General features: G+C 40.7%; 1 protein-coding gene across 2 annotated transcripts in view; it reads left to right on the top strand.

The window, feature by feature from the left end:
- The window catches only part of ATP13A5 (ATPase 13A5), a 113,481-nt gene that overhangs the window by 63,370 nt on the left and 32,291 nt on the right, over positions 1 to 17,820 (top strand). For both annotated transcript variants that reach the window (XM_047788899.1, XM_047788889.1), the window contains 8 exons: positions 2,561 to 2,647; positions 3,862 to 4,018; positions 6,167 to 6,284; positions 9,584 to 9,708; positions 10,559 to 10,719; positions 13,528 to 13,653; positions 14,775 to 14,854; positions 17,571 to 17,613. In XM_047788899.1, coding sequence (XP_047644855.1) covers positions 2,561 to 2,647; positions 3,862 to 4,018; positions 6,167 to 6,284; positions 9,584 to 9,708; positions 10,559 to 10,719; positions 13,528 to 13,653; positions 14,775 to 14,854; positions 17,571 to 17,613 — 897 coding nt within the window. The remainder of the gene's footprint in view (positions 1 to 2,560; positions 2,648 to 3,861; positions 4,019 to 6,166; positions 6,285 to 9,583; positions 9,709 to 10,558; positions 10,720 to 13,527; positions 13,654 to 14,774; positions 14,855 to 17,570; positions 17,614 to 17,820) is intronic.

Genomic DNA, 17,820 nt, shown 5'->3' with positions numbered 1-17,820 from the left:
GGAGAGGCCTTGAAGTCCCTCATACAGGATTTCTTCAATACACTGTGGTGCATTGTAAATATTCAAGAGGGGATGTGATATGTAATATTTACTAAACCCATTTCACCACAAAAACCCTGACTGGCCAAAACATGGCACAAAACACCCTCAGAGAATTACTGGTTTAAAGCAGTGCTATTCAACACAGTAGCCATTAGCCACATTTCCTATTGAACATATGAAATGTAGGTATACATCTGAAGAACAGAATTTTTGCCTTCTTTTTTTTAGGGCCACACCCACGGCATATGGAATTTCCCAGGCTATGTGTCGAATCGGAGCTATGGCTGCCAGCTTACACCACAGCTACAGCAATGTGGGACCTAAGCCATGTCTGTGACGTACACCACAGCTCAGGGCAATGCTGGATCCCTGACCCTGACCCACTGAGAGAGGACTGGGATCAAACCCACATCCTCATGGATCCTAGTCAGGTTCATTAACTGCTGAGCCACAACGGGAGCTCCAGAATTTTAAATTTTATTTAACTAATTTAACTTTAAATAGCCACAGGTATCTGGTAGCTATTATATTAGACAGTATAGGTCTGGACACTCAACTGGAGATCCTTCAATCCAAGGGGTTCAATTTCCTGAGCTGAGTAGAAAAGTACCAGCCCCTTGCCTTGATGTTCCAGTTGTGACTCAGTGGATTATGAACCCTACTAATATCTATGAGGATGCAGGTTCAATCTCTGATCCTGCTCAGTGGGTTAAGGGTATGTCATTGCTGTGAGCTGTGGTGTAGGTTGTAGACTCAGCTCGGATCTCTCGCTGCTGTGGCTGTGGCTTAGGCCCACAACTGCAGCTCAGATTTGACCCAGAGCCTAGGAACTTCCGTATGATGCACTTACAGCCCTAAAAACAAACAAACAAACAAACGAAAAAGTACAAGCCCCTCCTGGTGACCATCAGGACACGGTGGGGAAACCTCTGGACTCCACCTTTCTCTCCCCGCCTGACCCCAAATCCAAAAGAGGACTCAGGGTCTGTTACATCATCTGTACATTTGGATAATAATGCCTCACTTCTGGAGCTTTGAGACTGTGAGGCTGAAGGGGCTGTGTGCATTGTAAAGTGCTCAAACAATGGAGGCTTTTCATTCATTCAATAGTTAATTAACTCCTTTGTTCTAAAGCTCCTGATAATGACATATAAAATACAGGACAGCATTTAAACAGAGTTGTAAAGGAATGAAAACAAATGATTGTGGGGACTTGAAGAACACCTGACAAAGCGGCTAATTGAAAGATTTATTATAGCAAAATTATAGCCTTCTAGAGGCCAAAGTAATAAGAGGGGAAACCTGGTAAACAGGGACATTTCTGTTATCAGTAAGCTAAACTTCGAGCACTTGCTGTGGAGAAATACTTGATATGAAGATAAGACTGAAATCACTTTCCTGGATCTTAATGGAGAGGAATCAGTGTAATTATTATAAGCAATATCCTTACCAGTATCTTTGGTGCTGACACAGTGATGAGTTGCACATGGTCATTATTGTTCTATGTGACTTTGATCCTGGGTCTAACAGTGCCCCCCTCCTCCATCAGAGGAGGCTTGATATATTTGTACAAACAACATACAATTTGGGGTCTTGTGTGGGGTCATAAATCTGTCTATGCTATTAGCTCTGTAAGAACTGTCTTTAAGAGCAGTTTATCCACTCCAGACAAAGACTAAAAGTGCAAGATTGTTCATCAAGTTTAAAGCTGAATGAGAAAGTCTCTAGCTATGTACCTTTTGACTGTTAGGAAACTTTCACTAAACATAAGGGGGAGGGAAAATGTCTTTATAGACTATAAGAATGATAACACTTCTTAGGAAGGATGTCAGAATATTTTTCAGAAGAAATCGAGATTTGGAGAAATGATGTCCCCAAGGCTGAACATGTAAGGGATAGAGCAGAAACCAGATGAGATGTTGTCTCCTATTTTCTGACTTCTACTGTTTATAAATTTGGCTGCCTTTCCCATATTTTAGCTTAATAGTGGTTTCTCAGATGGCGTAACTTCTACTCTTGTAACATCCAAAGAATACAAACTATTTTCAAATGCGCTTTCTAATTTGCTAGCAGCTAACATGTAACTCTCTGGCTAACCAATTAGGCTAGTAGCACAGATGGAGCATAAGAAATGGTTACATGTTTATCTCAGGAATCAATCCTTAGTCACCTGAGAGCTAATGTGCTGAAGAATATTGGAGAGCAAATCTCCACTTAAACCCTCATCCATTTACTAGACATGCCTTTTAGGAAGAACCAGTGGGCTGTAGTTAGCCTTCTTCCATCAACTACTCCTTAAAGTGCAGTCACAATAATTCTGGCTTTTTGACATTTTACAAGAAGGTCTTTAATATAAATCAACACAACAGAAATTTGACAAGGATGGTATTAAGATAATTGGCCTAGAAGAGAAAATATGTGAAAGGGCTTTGACAAGATTAAAGTGCTATGCAAATGAGAGAGATTTCTTTCTTATTTTTCTCTAAAGAATCTTAGGAATGTTTTCATTTTAAAACAGATAATGGAAGATTGCAATGTAGACCACTGCAAATTTGGGATATCAGCTTCAAACATAATAATAAAACCAGGACCAAAAGCCAGTCAGGTATGATCTTCTTTCAATTCTATAAATCTTTCTCTTTAAAACTGGTGAAATTCCCCTTTTATGTATTTTTATATTCCTGTGATTTTGCCTTATCCTAAAGGTATCCATAGCTGGTTTGCTCACTCCTTCATTCCTGAATTTATCCATTAATTTATTCAACCAACACTCACAGAATACCTATGTATGTTCAAGTCCTGCATTAGGTGCTAAGGGATAAAAGGTTTCAAAACTAAGCATATTGGTCTGTATGTTGGAGAAAACTGTGGGCTGATAGAAAAATCAATACAGGTGCAAATGCAATACACTGTGCCAAGTGCTACAATAAAGACTGAAGAAAGAGTAGCAGGTGTCCAGAGGTGGGAGTAAACACCATTTCTAGGAGAGAAATACTACAGAGGAAGTGATCAGTAAACTTGGCCTGGAAGATAATTAGGATTTCTCCACGCATCCAAGGGAAGGGCCTCGAGGCCAGTGTTGACTGAAAAAAAAAAAAAAAAGGCATAACCTAAACATTGAGAATCATATCTTATTCAGTGGGCAACACTGAGGACTTAAGCTTGGGACACAGCATCTCAGATCTCAGATCGTTCTAAGAGGTAAGAGGTAAGGGAGGATCCAGGATATATAGGAGTTTTTGCAACAAAGACCAGGTAGTCAGAACATCAAAAGATTACTTAAAGAATACTTAAATATTAATGAAAGAAAACCAGATATCTCAAATTAGGGAATTTTGTTCTTTTCTGCCTATGGGAAGATGCAAGATTCTGGACCCACTGAAATCTCTTCTTTGATATATACCTCACCTATCTGGGACCAGTAGCCTATGCTTTCTTATCCTGAGTTTTCTCAGGTGCATTGTGGCAGGGCTGTGCATGGGTGGATGGTTGATTGCAGCAGCTGGCTGCTTGATAGTGGGTAGCCTGTTTCTATCCTGAGTTCCCTCAGGACTCACCTTAGGGGCTCTTGTAATGTGATAGCTGGATGGCTGCAACATCCTTTGTTTACTGATACAGCAGGCAGCATTTTTTCATTAACACCAGACAACTTGATGAGGGCATCCCCTTAGACGCAGCCAGAAAAATATCCATGTTGTGATAATATACCACTTCGTGTTGTCACCGGGCTCACTGCAGAGTAAACCTCATTTGTTGATGAGCATCTACTAAATCTCACTTAATAGCTTCTTAAGCCCCCCTCTCCCTGTGCACTTTCAGAGTCCTGTGGAAGCCATCACCATCGTGCGCCAGTTTCCATTCTCCTCCAGCCTACAGAGGATGTCTGTGGTGGCCCAGCTGGCAGGGGAGGATCACTTCCATGTCTACATGAAGGGTGCCCCGGAGATGCTGGCCAGGTTCTGTAGTTCTGAAACAGGTACTATCACTTTTCTCTTTCAAGAGGTAAATACTTGAAAAGTTGGAGTTCCCATTTTGGCTCAGCGGCAACTAACCCGATTGGTATCCATGGGGACTCAGGTTTGATCCCTGGCCTCACTCAGTGGGTTAAGGATCTGGCTTTGTCATGAGCTTCGGTGTAGGTCCAAGAGGTGGCTCATATCTGGCATTGCTGTGGCTGCCGTGCAGCTCCAATTCGATCCCTAGCCTGAGAACTTCCAAATACCACAAGTGCAGCCCTAAAAAGACAAGAAAAAAAAAGAAAGAAAGAAAATCTCAAACACACAGAGCCAACCAACCTAAACTAATGAATGGGGAGTTGGTTGTTTTCTCAGTGGGGGGGAAGTGGGCTCAGTAGATCTGCTAAGGCAGAAGTGATAATTTTAAAGCAGAGGCAGAGTTAATATCAGGCTGTGGTCCAGCCAGAAAAGCCCAACCACAATGGGGCATCAGGAAAGGAGGTGTGAAACAAGCATCAGGACTGAACAGGGAGCTACATGGGGGTCAGAGAACCAGGGAAGGTGAGAATGAGAAGCATTCAGAGACAACTAAAAAGACAGGTCTGGCATTAGGCTAATTCAGCCGACAAGGATGCTCTCTCACCTCCTAGGGGCTGGCACCATCCATGGGGCCTCAGACAGATCAATGGAAGGAGAATATCATCATCTAAAAGAGATGAATCTTTTAGGGGAAAAAGAGTGATTAGAGTCAATTAGATGGTATCAGAGCAAGGTAATTGATCATTTTCACAGCAATTTCATCTTTCTGGGCAAGATTTTGAGCCGATTTGAATTGTTTCTTAGTCTTATAAACATATACACTCTCGAAGCTGCAGCCCAGATTTATAAGAATATTGTTGCATTCAAATGAGTTCATTTGGATAAAATTGGCCTTTTTTCTCCTGATTTTCATCTATATTCTCCTTACAATTGCTGATCACCATCAAGTTGTGCATAGAATTCTAGATTTGGCAAATGATTGTTTTAACTTCTCTCTCTACATGGAATCTTTTTTATCTTAGGAGTCCTCCTTTTTCTGATTTTGATCTCCTTTCTGGCTTCTGTTAACTCTGTCCTTCACAGATGGATGGTCTCTACTTGGCTGTCATTTTTTTTTCAGGTGTCATTTGCCACCCCTTCTTCATCTAGTAGCCATTCCAATTTTTCTTATTGTCCTAACTGCTAATCCTTGACATATGCTAATATACTCAGTGATTTTGTTGTTGTTGTTCCTGTATTTAAGAAATAGAGAGTTAGGAGCTTCCTTGAAATTAGATTCCCACCCCCAGAATTATTTGAGAATTACAGAAAGTCTGAGCTGAATGAAGACATAGAAATCTACAACCTCCTCATCTTATGGGTGGGAAAATTTATGTGCAAAAGACAGACCTAGCATGCCCAAGGTCAAGGAGATTGTTGGCAGTAGAATAGAGACTAGAACTCAGATGGTTCACTACCTAAGCCACTGCACCACTCATTATACTGTTCTTTCTTATACCTTTATACACAAACCATAAAAATTTTATAGCTATGGTAACATCATTTATGATTACCATGTCAAAATAAACAAATGTTGGCATTGGGTCATCCAATTTCTAAAGCATGGATTGGCAAACTTTTCTGAAAAAAGCCATGGAGTAAATATCTTAGGCTTTGTGGGCTACACCATCTCTGTCTCAACTGCTCAACCCTGCCTTGTAGCCCCAAAGCAGCCATAGATAATAAACAGACAAATAGGCTTGGCTGTGTTCCAATAAAACTTTATTTACAAAAACAAGCAATGGGCCAGATCTGGTCTGTGATTTGCTAACTACAAATGTAGAGAAGCAGCAAATTCCCTCATTTCATTTTGGTAGACAGTCCTGAAGTCTGCCTTTACTGAATCCAGCCAGTCAATGTGACTCTCAGTTGACAACCAACACATCTTCAGCATTTATTTCAGATAGAGTCAAAATAACATACTAATGAAGCCATTTGTGACCTTTAACTGAAGTTGTAGTTTTTCTATTAAAGCATATTTATAAAGGGAAAGTTAAAACAAGATACAGTGACTGCATTTCAGAGTCTTGTGTAGGAGTTGAGCCACCTTCAGTGTGACCTGCATTCACTTCTCCCTTCTTTGCTGGTAGTGCCCAAGAATTTTGCACAGGAGCTGAGGAATTACACAGTGCAAGGCTTCCGTGTCATTGCCCTTGCCCACAAGGCCTTGAAGATGGGGAAGTTTTCAGAAGTGGAGAGCTTAACCAGGTAAGGAACTCAACAATTGGCACCAGGGCAGGCTCTGGAGGTGGACTGAAGGACAATTCAATCAATGGGGAAGCTTTAGGAGAGGGAGAAGCATTTATCCAGTCCCCTGATTTGGAGATGGGCAACTGTAAGCCACACCGAGGACTTGCCCAGGTGACAGTGCTGCTTGGTGGCAGAACAAGGATGGTGGTTGAGATCTCCTGACTTCCCAATCCCAGTGAGGTATCTGAGTTATCTCTTCCTTGTGTTCCATCATCCCATCAAAGACAGCCAACCCTCTTTCAACCTCAGAACATCATGTGGCTGACTGATGGGTTTGTCCCACATACAAAGGGATTGAGAGGATACAGTAGGCACTTGGAACAACCTCTGGAATCCTTTAGACTTGGCTTCTTTCAGGGCTCAGTAGTACACCTCTCTCAGATTTGGAGAGGTTGTGAATACAAATCAAGTTCCTTATGTGAAACAGAATTCAGAATTCTTAATTACATTCAGGGGATAAAAGTATTCTCAGTAGAAGATAATCTATAGACTATTTTTTGAGAGTCTCAATTTTTTTAAAGGTTTTTGAATTGTTTATGACAAAGGAGGAGAGAAATACTGCAAAAAACTGAATGACAAATCATATATACATCCCTTATTTGGATTTTGTATTGCTGGTAGAGACTCACTTATCTGCAATTATTATTAGCCCTTCTGCATAAGATGTGAATATTCTTGGTTCCACATTGCTATTTATAACCTAAGTCCATCTATTCTAATATAATCAGTAATCACTGCCCCTTCCTTATGTTGTATCTATTTCCCCATCTATAAAATGTGGGATTGGATGATCTCTAAGAAGTCTTTGAGCTGTGACATTTTAATCTTCTAAATAAAAGCACAAAATATATATATTTTTGAAATATATGAACAGTACTCTCAGGTTTAACATTCAAGGTGTTAGCTATTCTTGAGCAAGCATAAATACCCATAGTACACAGGATTTTGTCATTTTTTAAGATACAAATTTTAATCATGAAAGTTAAGGTCATGTGTGAAGAAAAGATTTATGTTGCTAGACATGCAGGGTAGCCACTACCCAGCTGCCACATACAAATGCAGCTGTGATGTTCTTTAAAAGCCACTGGTGAGACAGATATTATTATAAGTTTAAGAAATAAGAAAATGAGGATAAACGTGCTATATTTCTAACCACTTCAGATTTTCTCAGAGAACCACAGGAGCCTATTCATTATGCTCCTCAGAATATAGTTGTTATTTTCAAACAGGGTAAAAGAATAGGGTTTTGATTTTTTTTTTAGAATCAAATTATATTTAGCAAATGTTACCAATTAGGAAAATCAAAAACTTCAAAAAAACTGGTATCATAAAGGGGAAGTAGAAGAATGTCTTAAGATGACTTAGGAAAAAATTAAAAAATAAAAACAGAGGAAATACTTTATCAAGATCCACCCCTTCATGCATTTAGCAAATTTCTATTGAGCTTGACTTCAAGTACTGAGGATTCAGAAGAAAATCCTTGCTCTCACAAAGCATATATGCCAATTGAGGGAAACAGGTAATAAAGTTAATCCATAAAATATTGTTTGGGAGTGATACATTTCCTGGAGGAAAAAAATAAAGCAGGCTAAGGGATTTTTAAAATGACTGAGAGCACATTTCACCTGGGTTGATCAGGGGAGTCCTTTGAGGAGGCACATTCGACAGAAATTTGAGTAAAGTAAGGCGGCAAGGCAAGCAGATATCTGGGGAGGAACATTGCAGGCAATAGGAATAGTGGCCACAAAGGCCTAGACACAGGATTTTGCTAGAATATTGTAGAATCCCAAGAGGCCCAGGTCCCGGAATCAGCGAATGACAAGAGAGTCATAAAACAGAGACCAGAACAGGATAATTAGGTGAGAAGATGTTAGGATCTTTCTTTTAGTTCTAGTTAATGAGAACATATTAATCCAATCTATAACAGAAAGTCCTGAGTTTAAATGATGGGAATTTAACAAATTCTGTATGGAGGTGTATTTTCTTTTATGATTTCTATATAGTTTCTTTCTCCGAGATCAGAAAGGCGAGATTCATATTTGATTATCAGAGTATTTACCAAAGCGCCTAATATAAGATCTAAAATGAAGTAGTGATTTAGTGACTGAACTTTTGAATGAAGGATGTAGGTACTTGTACTCTATTTAAGAGAGGTGTTTCTTCATTGTGTTCCTATCCAAGTTTGAATTATTTTTTGCCAAATTCCAATTCTGATTTTTCTCTTAATGTTTATTGACCTTGTGATTATTTCCTTCCAAAATCCTATTCGTGTGATAGAAAAGAAACAATATCAGAGAAAAACTAGAGAAGCAATAACTATGGATGAGAGATTTCTATGTATTTCTGTAAGATGTAAAGTTGGTGGGCAGAATGAAGGCTGAATCAGCAGGATAGAAGAAGCAATAGCCTACACCATGCCAGAGAGAGTTTGCGAGAGGAAAGTGGGTTCACCTGTAGAACCCAGGAGAGGACAATACTCTGATATGTCATGTACTATACAGGTGAAGGTAAGACTGCGGACCCTGAACTTGGGGATTAACTGATAGCAGACATGAGATTAGTTCCCTAGGTCTCCCTCTCTTCCCTCTTCCTCTCCCTACCATCTTAACTCCACTCTGGATGGAAACAGGAACAAAGAAGGATCAAGAAAGAGATCTTGGCCCCAAAATTTACTTTTTAAAAAACACCCAATATTTATTTTATTTTAGAGGAGAGATCCCACATAGCTAATGTAACCCAGTTAGAATCCAAGCCTCCAATTTCAAATTCTGAAAACTCTTCAGAACCTTGGCTGATGTCATGTATTTACTGGAGATTACAGATAAAGGCCGAAATAAATAATTCCATATTCAACTATTACAATGGTATCCTGTGTGCAGTATATACCTAATATATACCTAATAAACTGAAATGCTTACAAGCTCAAAAAATTAAAAAATACATATGATGAACAAAAAATTTTGAAAACCAACAGAAGAGCTGGAAGATAAACACATTGTTTGAAAAAATGGAGTTAAAAATCGGAAAAAGCAACTAAAAGGCATAAAAATGGTTGCCCCTGGGAAGGAGAAGGGGTGAGGTGGGTGAAGACAGGACTATTGGTTTTCATTACTATAAGCTTTGGGATTCTTTCTAATTTTTTAAACCTGGGCATGTATGACATTGATAAAACTTAGAAGTTTTAAAAAGAAGAGATAAATGCAGCTGTTGAGACTATATGGATATACTTTAATACTGACTTTCTCCCAAATCCAAAGAGAGAAGGTGGAGTCAGAGTTAACATTTCTGGGACTTCTCATAATGGAGAATCGCTTGAAAAAGGAAACCAAACCAGTCTTGAAGGAACTGAGTGAGGCCCGCATCAGAACCGTGATGATTACAGGTATGGGTTTCTGGAGACCTGACAAATCAAATACATCCCAGGCACAAACAAAAGACCACATGAGCTGAGTGGGTTCATGTTATCGAAATAGAAAGAAAAGTGCTTTGCTGTCAAGTTTGTTACCCTGTGCTCCAGTTACCCAGGAACGTGTGTCGCTCCCGCCAACACAACTGTGAGCTTTGGAGGCAAGGACCATATCTCATTCTCTTTGGCTAAGGCCCACTGTTCCTACCCAGGACCTGTGCAGGGCTAGTAAGTTCATAACAAATGCTGAAAGATGGAAATAGGGTTCTCATCAAGAACCCCAGTGAAACCTCTGTATAAAGCATGTGAGACTCTGCTGGACTGTCCTTCAGGGCTGTGGGGTTGACATGGCCCATGATGATCAAATCCAACCATATGGCCACTACATGGCCTTCCCATAGTGCTTTTTTCTCTGCTTAACTGAAATCCAGATTCCAAGAATGAGTTTGTATTATTAGATTGTGTCCATATTACCTTTACCACCAAAAGCTGTCAGTCTCCTGAAGATTAGTCATAAAACACTTAAATATTTATTTACTCCTTTGTGTGTTCTTTGGAAATATGCAATGTTCAAGGGCATGACACTATTATGGGAGCGAGATGCAGGCATAGTGTTTGACTGTAGGGACAGACAGGCTTGATAAATGGTTATGAAAAAGGCGTAAAGCCATAAATTCTCCCAAAATACAAACGCACACACACACACACACACACACACACACACACACTCACAGCACCAACAAAGTGGTATGGACACTGGGGGGAGGAAGAGCTCAGTTCTGGAGGCTGAAAGGTTTCTATTCAAAGCAAACTCTTTGTCACCCAGGTGACAACCTTCAAACAGCCATTACTGTTGCAAGGAATTCCAAAATGATTCCTCAAGGAAGCCAAGTGATTCTTGTTGAAGCCAATGAACCTGAAGAGTCTGTCCCTGCCTCTGTGACCTGGCAGCTGGTAGAAAACCAAGAACGTGAACCTGGAAAGAATGTGAGTAAATGTTAGAAGACCCCTCCGTGGGCTGGGGCGGATGGAATACCACCCTGACCCTGGGTAACCTCCTCTCTCGGTATGAGACGTCACCACAGTAATAATCCCTCCTCTCTGGCCAGTGTTTTTGTTTGTTTGTTTGTTTGTTTGTTTGTTTTGTCTTTTCTAGGGCCGCTCCTGCAGCATATGGAGGTTCCCAGGCTAGGGGTCTAATCAGAGCTATAGCTGCCGGCCTACACCAGAGCCACAGCAATGCCAGATCTGAGCCGCATCTGTGACCTACACCACAGCTCATGGCAACGCCGGATCCTTAACCCACTGAGCAAGGCCAGGGATTGAACCTACAACCTCACGGTTCCTAGTCGGATTCGTTAACCACTGAGCCACAACGGGAACTCCATGGCCAGTGTTTTAAAGTTTGCAAAGCTTTTAGCATTTCCACTGGTGCTCCTTTGTCCTGGCTTCATGTAGGAATCACCTAGAAGAATGCTCAAGTTTCCAAAGCCAAGACTCTACGGATTCAGTCAGGGTCTCTGGGCTGGGAACTGGTATCAATCCTTCCCCCAGGGATTCCAATGTGCAAATGTGGCTGAGAACCACTGAATTCTATCCATTTTCCCATCTGATCCTTAGTTACCCTATGCAGTGGAGTTAACTATTCATTTTACCAATGACAAAACTCAGAACTAGAGAGATAAGCTTTCCTAGGACACACACTGGCAAGTTACAGAGCAGGGAATCAAATTCGGTCTGTTTGATTCTCTCCCCTCCCCACTTCCACCCAGTCCATAGGCATTTAGACTGTGCAGTAACAGTGACATGACGTGAACAGATGTTGGGCTTCTCTCAGTAGCAAGCTTCCTGTGCACTTGCCACAGGACAGCTCTTTCATGTGAAGAGAATGGGCTTCAACCTGACATTTCATTACAAATAAAGTGTCTCTGCCTTTGTATGAATTCAAAGAGATGGTCCTCCAGGTGATAAATTACAAAAAAGCTCCCTTCCTCCTGGCTGACCAGCCCTTCAGATTGTTCAGTGTAGAGTAGGCCTTTGTGCAGCACAGAAGCTGCACAGCTGTGCCTGCCCCTACCCTGTGAAGAGGTGCATTAACGTGGCTCAAATCCATTGTGTGGGTGATGAAAGCTAACAGCTCTCTCTCTGCTTTCAGTGGGTTTCTGGTGCTGATTGCCTTGCCAACTCACTGGCCTCAGCATCAATGCATGTTGCCTCAACTTTACTGCGTGATGAAACAAAGATCCTTATTAATTTTTTAAAAATATATTTTATTGAAGTATAGTTGATTTACAATGTTGTGTGAATTTCTGCTGCACAGCAAAGTGATTCAGTTATATATATCCACATTATTTTTCATATTCTTTTCCCCTATGGTAGATCATTGGATATTGACTATAGCTCCCTATGCTGTACAGTAGGACCTTGTTTTTTATCCATTCTATACATATTAGTTTGCAACTGCTAACCCCAAACTCTCAGTCCATCCTTTCCCCATCCCCTTCCCCCTTGAAAACCACAAGCCTGTTCTCTATATCCATCCTCACTAATTTTTAACAAAGAGTCTACTCACACTATTCATTTAAGAGTTTAGTACCTCTCCAGAAGGTTTGTCATTGCCAGAAGTCACATCACTGTTTCGGGCTTTCTTCTTCTCTGGCTTCCTCCCACCATACTTTCCTCAATTTCCAGGAAAAGCAAGGGGAACTCTGTCCTTGCCCCAAGGGAACACTTTACAACAAGTGTTCTGTTGGCCATTTTAGAAGGGGGTTGGAAGGGGAGGGGTGTATCACCTTGCCTCCCAATTTAGCACATCCAAATATTTTTTTCTTCCATACATGATGCTTTCCCAAATGACTTCCTCTAATAAAGAAAACGTTCTCATCTTTTATACTATCTGAATTTAGAGTCTGACACAAACATAGCACCTTCTGAGAAATATTGCATGAAAAACCATTACCGGCTATTGACATGATGAGTGCTATACGGCCATCACATGTTTTCTCTTGGAGCTTAGCTGGCTGAGACTAGAGGCCAGTGGTAGCGGTATGCTGCCAGGTGAAAGACAGGGAAGAGAGGGTTTCAGAAAAGTAGTGCCAGTGCAGGGGAACACAGCGTGTGGAAGAGGATCTGGGCTCCATGAGGGAAGAGGTTACCTGTGTGGTGGGGGAGAGCAGGTTAGGCTCTGAAGAATGAGTCTACCTATTTTACAGGGAAGAACCTGGGGCATGATTTTTTTTTCTTTTTTAAAAAAAATTTATTGAGATGTAATTCATATATCATACAATATATCATTTCAACCATTTAAAGTGCACAATTCAATGGTTCCTGTGTATTCACAGAGTTATGCAGCTGTCTTCATGATATTTTTTTAACTCAGTGAATTTTATTACATTTATATGGGGCATGATTTTTGAATGAAAGGTAAGCGATCTTAAGCAATAAAAGGTTGCATGAGGAGAAGAAGCAAGAGAAGGGAGGCTTGTTTCTTCTCCTTCCTTGGAATCACTCATCCATACCTTAGAATGATTTCCTCATTAGACTCCATCACAGATAGTATCTCCCAGGATAGGATCCGGAGCTTCATGCTGCCAAGTATTCTCTATTCATATAATTGGGGGGGGGCATATTTTGACTGTCTTCTTCACATGAGTCTAAGTTCTATGAGTAAATTCCACATTATGTATGTGCTGGTCCCTCACACTGTTGTGTAACATGGTCCTTCCATAGAATGTAGGAAAACAGCAACATTCCATAAGAGCCAATGTAGAATTAACGCCCTTTCAATTATTTTAGGAAAACTACATTAATATTGGAAACAGCTCAGTGCCTGATGGAGAAAGAGGGAGCTGTTACCATTTTGCAATGAGTGGGAAATCATACCAAGTGATATTTCAGCATTTCAACAGCTTGCTTCCAAAAGTAAGTACTTGGAGGAATGACGTGTTTAGTTTCACTCCCCAGATTAGTGAGATAAAAAAGGGTAATAGAACAGTGAAAGCGATGATCACTGAGGTTATCTTAGAGTTGAGGTTATCTTAGACAGGGCGATGCTCTTTCAGGAGTTTCTGTCTGCCTGCATCTACCTGGTCTGCATGTGTGCACAGCCGGCCTCCTGTTCAGAGTCTGAGCTCTGATACTTCCTTGCTCCTGTGGCTACTCAAACCCCTGCCTCAGCCTCCTGTCTCCCTCCATTACCTGCAGAGGGAAGCTCTAGGTAGTTCCAAACATGCTGCCTGTTTTTTGGATCAGCTTCTCTCTGAAAGCCACCAACTCTTGTCAGGCTGAGCTCTGTGCCCCTTCCTGTCAGGATTCTGAAATTACAGCAGGAGAAAACAAAGGCTTCGTGGTTTATTCTCAAAAGCATTTGTTATCTTGTCATTGTGTGTCTGTTTTAAAATAGTGTCGTGCAGAGCTGCACTGTCAGTGGGAAGGAGATAAATGGAGCACAAGCCCAGGGCAGCAGCCATCTGTTAGCTGTGTCTTGAGAGTTCTGTTGCTTTACCAGTCAAGAGCCATAGAATCTAGACCCCCAAGGCTTCTAGAAAACCATTAGTGCATTTCCTCATTAAAAAGATGGGAAAGCTAAGGCTCAGAGAGGTTGAGGCTTGTCTAAGGTTTGCACAGTTTGGGACAGAGCTAGGAATAGACCCTTGATTCTCAATTCCTGATCTATTGATCTATTCCTGCTTCCTCTACTAAGTCTGCACTTATGGAAATGGTACTTGGTAAAAAGAACTGTATTTCCTTAGGCATTTTAATCTCATATACTCTGCAGCTTTTTAGTTACTAGTGTTCATTAGAGCTTACCCCATCTTGGAAAAATGGCCTGGAAAAAAAGTAAATGACTTGTAATGGAGAACTGAAAGTGAAAGTTAAATATTAAAGTCCCATTTTTCCCCTTTCCTGAGATTTGGTCTAATGAAATACCCCCCCAATACCACAATAAAACGATGGCCAGGAGTAATTTTTCACGGCAGTTCTTTTATTTAAAAACTATTCTTCTTTCTAATCTTATTGCAAGGGTTGTATTTTCTCTTTAGATTCTGGTGAATGGAACCATTTTTGCAAGAATGTCTCCGGGGCAGAAATCTAGCCTTATTGAAGAATTTCAGAAATTAAAGTAGGTGTTATTGCATAAAAGGAGATTGTATTTGTTATCTATTGCTATGTAACAAACTACTCCCAAACACCTTGGCTGATAATAACCCCATTTTTTAAAATTTTTATTTTATTGCATCGCTGTGCATCAGGAATCCAGTTGTGCTTAGCTGAGTCTTCCAGCTCTGGATCTCTCACAGGTGTAATTAGGTGTTGGCCAGGATGGCCATCATCTCAGAACTTGGAGAGAAGATCTGCCACCAGCCTCACTCACGTGTTGTTGGCAGGATTCAGGTCTTTGTGGGTGGTTAGACAAGAAAGAGCCTCAGTTTTTCACAGGCTCTTTGGCAGAAGCCACCCTTAGTTCCTTGCCGCATTGGGTCATTCTATAAAGAAGCTAGCTTCCAGAGTTCCTGTCGTGGATCAGGGTAATGAACCTAGTATCTATGAGGCAGGTTTGATCCTTGGCCTCATTCATTGGGTTAAGGATCCAGTGTGGCCATAAACTGTGGTGTAGTTCACAGACACAGCTTGGATCCCACGTTGCTATGGCTGTCTCACAGGTCAATGACTACAGCTCCAATTCTACCCCTAGCCTGGGAACTTCCATGTGCTGCAGGTGAGGGCCTAAAAAGACAAAAAAAATTAAAATAAAAAAAGAAGCTACCTTCCATAACAGTGAGCAAGCAAGAAGAGTCAGAGAGAGAGAGAGAGAGGAGAGAGAGAGAGAGAGAAAGAGAGAGAGAGAGAGGGAGGAAGGAAAAGAGGGAGAGAGAGGTGTCATAAATTTTCATACCTTCATCTCAAGAGTGACATCCCATCCCATCACTTTATTCTCTTCATTGGAAGCAAGTTACAGGTTGAGTCCACACTCAAGGGAGGGCATTGTACAACATCAAGAATACCAGGGAGTAAACACCACTGAGGGCCAGTTTAGAAGCTGCCTACCCTGGAGACAATTCCTTCTGTGGCCTAAGGCATATCTTAGAGGAAGATCCCCTGCTTGGATATAGAGAATAGAAACAACAGGTGTTTGTACAGCTCAGAATGGGGAAAATGGGGAAGTGTATGAGCTATCACCTAGAGTTATTAGAAGTCCATCAGAAAATATGTGAATACTTTCAGGACCTCCAGGAAAGGGATAAAATGGCATTTTTACTGTTTGGGGTATAGAGGTCAAAGTAAAAACAGGAAAAGTCCTTTCTTATTGCCTTCAAAAATACAGCTGACCAAGTCACATCAGAGTGGAGTGGTTCCTGAGACCAAATCTACTTATTACTTGCTGGGAATGTTATAGTCTCCAAACTGCAGATTTCTGGAAAGTGAAGAGGGATGGAGAGTTATGAAGCCTTATATAATTGCTGATAAATAGTAGCTAAAATCAAGAGACTGCCTTTGACTAATTTTTTTGTTGCCCGAGCATTCTTGGGAAAGTTTCATAAATTGTTTATTAACTCCTATAATGCCTTGAGGCTGGGTTAGTAACCAGTGTCTAAAATGACTATTTTGCTTCCATGGTCATTATATGATATTGGCTGAAGAAAGTAATTTTACCCTTCTCAAATTCCTGAGAAATGTTGCCAACTTAAATGCTTACTTTTGAAAAGCTGTGTTCCCCTAAAGAGAAATCGGTTCAGGAAGGTACATGCTGTCTCAGAATAAGCTATCCTCTCAATTTCCAGATCTTGCTTCTCATGCCTCTATCCTTCAGAACTTGTTCTGAATTTAGGCAACACTAGAAGATGTAAGATTCCTCATGTGATATAAAGATTAGATGTGTATTTTTACACCTGAAGAAAGGAAGCCATTTTTGGCAAATGTGCGTGGTCTTGACATGTAGATGAGAACAGGTCAATGTTTATAGGGTGATTTTCATATATAATAGCCAAATATTGGGTTGACCCATATGATTTTGTTTATATGTGGCCATTATTTGACCCATAAAGATGGCCATTTCTTATGTATCAGCTGGTCATAAGGAAATTGTCTGTGAACTTCATTTTCCCCTGTATTGACTGTGTTATTTCATGTTTTTTTTTGGCAAGTTGCCACTGAGCCTTTAATAGTATTGCCATTAATCAATATCTACAATGTATTATTTACTAATAATAGAAGTCAGTGTGTATTGCATCAGAAATTCCTTTGCTTTAGCAACAGCTTTCAAATGTACTCTTTATACTATTGTGTTTGCACATCAAACTGGTATAGATGGGGAGCATATCTCATTTTAATTCCCAGATCATCTAGGGGGTGTGTGTATATGTCTCTAGTTAGATCTGTTAAATCATTTCCCAAATGTTTCTCATCCCAGCATCTACATGCTAAACTTTCAGTAGCAGCCAGCAACCAAAACACAGATGGACTAGGTTATGATCTGTGCATTAGGTTGTGGGGGAAGCTCTATGATTATGACAGCACACACTTCAACTTGGCCTTGGTGGGGGTAATCAAACAGGACTTCTTTTGAAGTGTGTGATCATCTTTGTGGATGCCCTTGGCAGTATCACCATCATTTCCACGTGATTGATCGAAACAATTTAAACATACCAGGGCCTTATACCTCTGGGAGTATTCCTCTCCAAGTCTTTTGCCTTCAGCCTGATTCCACATGTGTTCAGAACACACACACACACACACACACACACACACACATATACATGCACAGTTGAGCGTGAGTTAGTTATGATAGAAATTATTCAAGTGAGGCATTAAGCTATTCATTTTTCTTTCCCCTGCAGTTACTATGTAGGCATGTGTGGAGATGGAGCAAATGACTGTGGGGTGAGTAGAAATTACTTCTTCTACTGCAGGAAGTTCACTAATATTCCTCTTGAGGACCCCACATCCCTGGGGTCTGACTCTTCACTCTTCTGTCAGGATTGCATCACTGGATCATTTTGATGTTTATATTCACTTCTACTGGAGTGTGGGTTGGATGTGGTTAAGAGAAAAGTGAGATAGATCGTTTCAGCTGTTTGCTGGCAACTC

The sequence above is a fragment of the Phacochoerus africanus genome, chromosome 1 (assembly GCF_016906955.1).
Source record: "Phacochoerus africanus isolate WHEZ1 chromosome 1, ROS_Pafr_v1, whole genome shotgun sequence".
Lineage (NCBI taxonomy): Eukaryota > Metazoa > Chordata > Mammalia > Artiodactyla > Suidae > Phacochoerus > Phacochoerus africanus.
Note: the sequence above shows the minus strand (reverse complement) of the source record. Positions and strands in the feature narration are given on the sequence as shown.